Source organism: Nicotiana attenuata, unplaced genomic scaffold (assembly GCF_001879085.1).
Source record: "Nicotiana attenuata strain UT unplaced genomic scaffold, NIATTr2, whole genome shotgun sequence".
Classification (NCBI taxonomy): domain Eukaryota; kingdom Viridiplantae; phylum Streptophyta; class Magnoliopsida; order Solanales; family Solanaceae; genus Nicotiana; species Nicotiana attenuata.
Window position 1 is genome coordinate 190793 of NW_017670253.1, and position 6000 is coordinate 196792.

The window sequence follows — 6000 nt, forward strand, 5'->3', positions numbered from 1 at the left end:
GTCTCAGAAACCCCAAAAGAAATTAGGGTTTTTATCATGCTAAACTCAGAAAATTTATTGAAAAGAAGAACTTGAAGGAAAACCTTAATCAGAAAAAGATGAAGAGTCTTTTTTTTTTAAAGCAAAATTAAAGAGACCTCGAGAAGGCGTTTAAAAACTCATAGCAAGCATAGATATAAAGTGAACCTGAAAGGAGTCGAAAAATTCTTAGAGATTAGGGTTTCAGAAGAACCCCAAGTGACGAGAAATGCCTTGAAAGCCATCGATCTAAACAAGAGAGTAAAAGGTCTGACTCGAGTGGCCATGGCTGGCCGGAGAAAGGTCAGAGATGACCGGAGAAAGGCCATCGAGCAAGGACTGGACTAAGCCCCTTCAGAATCTGGTCATGAGACCACAGAACCAAACACGTAGAAGCCATGAGAGGCTAATACATGTCTTAGACGACCATAGAAAGCCATGGATTAGGGTAGATTAGGGTGGCGGCGACTAGGGTTTGGGGTTGTTGTAGAGAGGATTTAAGAGAGGAGGGGATTCAGAGGCGGCGTATGGTGGGAAATGATAGGGTTTAGGGGGTAGTTTAGAATTAATTTAGGTAAGGACGATTTTTGGCCGTTGATCTGAGTGATCAACGGCTTGGATTGAGCGGGTAAAGGGGCGGTTTAACGAGGCTGGGTTTGGGTCGGTTTAAATTGGAATTGGGTTGAGGTTAAATAGGAATTGGTCCAGGGTAATTGGGATTCAAATTGCGGTCCGATTTAGGCTATTATCGAAATGAATTGGGGCTAACATTTAAATAGCCAATTTTTCGTATTTGATTTATAAAAAATAATAAAATAATTTCTGAAAATAAATTAAAGGTAATAAAATAATTTATAGTACATGATTAATCATTTAAAAATACCAGACCTAATTTTATGAATATAAACACAATTAAATCTAAAAAGGGCTAATATTGCAATTATACGATTTTAGCCTTTAAAAAAATACTAAATGATTTTGTAAAAATATGCAAAAAATCTCTTAGCTACATTTTAGCATAAACATAAAGATCCAATAAATAAATCATCAAAACTAATAATTTTAGAAATAATTATTGGATTGTTATGGATAAAATAGGGGGATAAGTTGATTTAAAAAACTTTTAAATTAAGGACAAAATAAGAAAACACTTGGATATGCTTATATATGCATACATATGCTATTTTGAGGGTACTTTGCATATAAAATATACATAGGGAAAATTTGGGTATCAACAATAGCTACTCAAGCTATTGGAAGTGGATCTGGGAACGGGAAAACTCAAGAGCAAGCCAGGAACAACACCAGCAATGGAATAGTACCATGCAACTATGGTACTATTGAGAGCAGCAAAAATGATGAATCAAAGGTTGTCAAACAAGATCAGTCATGGGCAAATGTGGTAGCAGAGAATAAATTAGCCATGAAGGGTATGAATCTACAGTTTATGGCTCCAATCGTTCAAAATGGTGAGAAAATTGTATAATTAGAGGCTGAGGATGTTGAGCAGGAAAATGATAAATGGAGATCTGCGATTATTCTGTATATGATAGGGGATTCACCTACCATTGGAGCTATGGAGAGATTTCTAAGCTCAGTAGGTAAGTTCTCAAGGAAGCCACAGTTCTACTATCATAATGAGGGTTATTTTGTGATAAGGTTTAGTAATCTGGAGGAAAGGGACCAAGTGCTATACTCTGGACCTCATACAGTGAATAATAAACCTATAATCATGAAAGCATGGACTGAAGATTTCAATGTACACGATGAAGTATTGAAGACTATCCCATTATGGGCGAGGTTTCCCAATTTACCTCTTAATTTCTGGAGCATGAAAGCACTAAGCAAGATAGGAAGTGCTTTGGGGAACCCAGTGTATGCGGATGAATGTACTACTGGAGCAATGAGGATCTCGTATGCACGAATGCTAATTGAAATGGACATAACTAGGCCATTGCCTAGAAGTGTGAAATTGCAGGACCCTAAGGGGAGGCTAATTCAACAGGAGGTTGCCTATGATTGGGAACCAACATACTGCTCTAAATGTTTGAAAATAGGACATGATTATGCTGAGATCAAAAGGGCACAACCACAGAGAATGATCCAACAAAGGAAAGTAGCTAAAGGTAAACAAGTTTGGCTAAGAACTGACAGAATTGGAGCTAATGAAAAGAAGGAAACAGAACAAAAGGAAATGATTGAATCTGGCTAGCTAGGAGAGCCAGAACCAACAGAGAAAGAAGTACAAAGGAGGGATGAAGGGTAGATTACAGTACTTGGAAAATCAGCAGCAAGGACAGCTAAGGCCAGACAAAATGAAGAGTAGGAAGTTGCAGGAAAGAAAGAGGCCCAAAGCTTGAAGAACAACACAAATTATGATGAACCAGGTACAAGCAAAACGCAAATGAGCAGTCAAAGGGTGCAGGAGCTGTATTATGCACCTGTTTTTATACCAATATGAGTGTGATAACTTGGAATATTAGGGGGTTGAAAAAAACATATAAGCAAAAGGAGGTGAATGAGTTTATAAGAGGTAATAATAAAGCTCTAATAGCATTGGTTGAACATAGAGTAAAGGAGCACAGAACCAAAGATATAATCAAAAAGATAGCACCTGGTTGGCAGTGAATATCAAATTCTAGTCCAAGCAATAAAAGTAGAATATGGGTAATATGGGATCCTAGAATTTATGATTTTGATCCAGAAGAAGTTGATGAGCAGTTGATACATGGTCAGATTAGAATCATATCAAAGGCATTCACATTTGGGTTTTCAGCAATATATGGATTACATACTATCAAAGATAGACTAAGTATGTGGAGGAAGTTGAGACAGATACATAGTTTACAACAGGGTCCCTGGTTAGCAATGGGGGATTATAATGTTGTTCTTCAGGCACGGGACAGACAGCATGGTACTGAGGTACAAGATACGGAAACGAGAGATTTTAAGGAATATATGTTTGATACAAGGATGCATGAATTACAATATGTGGAAAGGAATTATACATGGACTAACAATCACACTTATAGTAGAATAGATAGGGGGTTAGTAAATGCAGCCTGGATGATGATAGTGCCTAATATGAAAGTACAAGTCTTAGAGCCATTAGTGTCTGATCATTCACCATTAAAGCTAATGATAACACAAGTGCAGGGGAAGAAGAATAGACCATTCAGATTCTTTAATTGTATAGCTGATCATCATCAATTCATACAGAAAGTTGAACAAGCCTATGAAGGAAGGAGTACTGGTGGTATGATTTAAGTAGTATGGAATAACCTCAAGAAGGTAAAGAAGGCTATTAAAGAGATTAACACACAACATTACAAAGGAGTTGATGAGAGAATTAAAGGGATCAGGAAGGAGCTTCAGTCAGTACAGGAAGAAATGAGTTCCAATCTACATAAGCTAGAGCTAATTGAGAAGGAAAAAACATTGAAGGGGGATCTAGAAAAATGGGTACTGATTGAGGAAAGCATATATAGACAAAGATCAAGAGTGCAATGGTTGAAGTTGGGTGATTCAAACTCAGTTTATTTCTTTGCTCAGATGAAGAATAGAAGTAATTTGAATGGAATACATATACTAACTAATGACATGGGGGACCAGCTAGTGTTGGAGGAAGATATAAAGGCAGAAATCATGGGGTAATACAAGAAGTTATTGGGTTCAAGAGCAGATAATCTTCCAGCTATTAATCCAAATGATATGAAAATGGGGGCAATATTGAATAGGGAACAACAACTACAGCTTATCAAGCAAGTGTCCGAGGAATAAATATGCGAAGCAATGAAGGATATTAGTGATCTAAAAGCCCCTAGATACAATGGGCTAAATGCTATTTTCTTCAAGAAATCCTAGCCAATCATTGGACAGGATGTGATAAAGGTTGTGTTGGAATTTTTTGACTCAGCACAAATGTTCAGGCCTATCAACTGCACTGCCATTACCTTAATTCCTAAAGTCAAAAATCCTGCAAGCATTAAAGAATATAGGCCTATTTCATGTTGTACAGTCTTGTACAAAGTGATATCAAAGATTCTTACCAAGAGTCTACAAAGTGTAATGGACATACTGATTGATAGTACACATGCAGCTTTTGTTCCTGGCAGAGTAATCACAGATAATATTATTCTGAGTCATGAGCTGTGAAAGGATATGGGAGAAAAGGGGTATCACCTAGATGTATGATGAAATTTGATATGCAAAAAGCCTATAATTCAATGGAATGGGCTTTTATGGAGCAGATATTACATGCATTAGCATTCCCAGAGCAATTTGTAAGATGGATCATGAACTGTATGGAAACTGTCACATATACAATCATGATTAATGGTGCACTAACTAAGCCATTTGAGGCTAGGAAAGGATTGAGACAGGGGGAACCCCTCTCACCATTTCTATTTGTGCTTGCAATGGAATACTTGACAAAGAAACTAAGAAACTGGCTGAGATCCCAAATTTTAACTTCCACCCCAAGTGTGCTAAGATGCAAATCTTGCAACTTGTTTTTTCTGACGATCTTTTATTGTTTTGCAGGGGAGATATTGGATCAGTTAAAAAATTGTTTCAATGCTTTATGGAGTTCTCAAAACCCTCTGGATTGATGATTAATAAAAACAAAAGCTCAATTTTCTTTGGAGGAGTCACAAATGATGAGCAGGAGGAGATCCTGGAATTTCTAGGAATTCAGAGAGGTGTACTACAAGTTAGATACCTTGGTGCACCACTGAGCTCCAAAAGAATATTCGTAGCTCGGTGTCAACCACTTATTGATAAAATAGTCGGAAGAATTACTTCATGGACTGCAAAATTCTTGTCCTATGCAGGAAGGATTCAACTCATAAAAAGTATCATGTTCTCCATTCAAACCTACTGGGCTCAAATATTTGTCCTACCAAAGAAGATCACAAAACCAATTGAGTCAATATGCAGAAGCTACCAATGGACTGGAGAAGGTACAGTTTCAAAAAAAGCACTATTAGCATGGGAGAAAATATGTCTTCCCAAGTCAGCAGGTGAATTCAATGTCATGAATATAGCAATCTGGAACAAAGCTGTTATATGTAAGCAATTTTGGAACTTATGTAAAGAGAAGAAGAAGTTGTGGATACTGTGGGTACATAGTTATTACATTAGAGGAAGGAACATCTGGAAAATACAGTTAAAACAAGCTTCATGGATGGTAGGCAAGATCATGAAGGCACAGAAGACTATGATGGAAGCAGGATTCAGCCAGGATGATATCACAAATATGAACAGTTGTTCTGTCAAACATATTTACCACATGCTGCGAGGGACGTTTGAAAAAGTAAGTTGGAGGAAAGTAGTATGTCACAATGGTGGATGCCCCAGATGGAACTTTGTACTAACTATGACAGCACATGGAAGATTATATACAAAGGATAGATTGCAAAGATGGGGAGTATCAGTTGATCAAGATTGTGTCATGTGCAACAGTGAAAAGGAAACCATAAATCACTTATTCTTTGAATGTCCATATGCAAATGTATTGTGGAGTAAACTGTTAGAATGGCAAGGCATTGACAAATCAATACAAGGATGGGATAAAGAGCTAAAGTGGGCAGAGAAATGGACCAAGAGAAGAAATGGAGCAGCTCAATTATACAAGACGGTGTTAGCATCTACAATATATTATGTGTGGCAGGAAAGAAATGGTCGAATCTTTAAAAACAAGACAAGAGTATGGGAGACAGTTTGAATTTTTAACAAGATAATACATTAAAGGTACAAGTGTAATTTGTATTAACAATTTTTCTACAATAAAAAACTTACCGATCTATTTGTAAACTACATTAAAGGTACAATATATATATATATATATATATATATATATATATATATATATATATAATATCTAAAAATAAAAGGAAAGATGGTCAACCAAGGGTATATATGTCATTTCAAAAAAAATTATTGTATTGTTTGCATTTCTTAAATACAAATTGTGTCCTCCTT

The 6000-nt window shown here is 36.5% G+C and overlaps 1 protein-coding gene across 1 annotated transcript; it reads left to right on the plus strand.

The window, feature by feature from the left end:
• Positions 1-2886: 2886 nt before the first annotated feature.
• Positions 2887-5743, plus strand: LOC109236718. The gene is made up of 5 exons (XM_019402926.1): positions 2887-2940; positions 3310-3668; positions 3948-4134; positions 4269-4468; positions 4561-5743. Exons 1-5 carry the CDS (start codon positions 2887-2889, stop codon positions 5741-5743), a joined length of 1983 nt encoding a protein of 660 aa, XP_019258471.1.
• The last annotated feature ends 257 nt before the right edge of the window (positions 5744-6000 follow it).

Coding starts and splice junctions, on each gene's coding strand:
- LOC109236718 (XM_019402926.1), top strand. CDS start 2,887: ATGGGGGATTATAATGTTGTTCTTCAGGCACGGGACAGACAGCATGGT. Junction 3,669..3,947: donor ATAAAGGCAGAAATCATGGG/GTAATACAAGAA, acceptor ACAAATGTTCAG/GCCTATCAACTGCACTGCCA. Junction 4,469..4,560: donor ACAAAGAAACTAAGAAACTG/GCTGAGATCCCA, acceptor ATTGTTTTGCAG/GGGAGATATTGGATCAGTTA.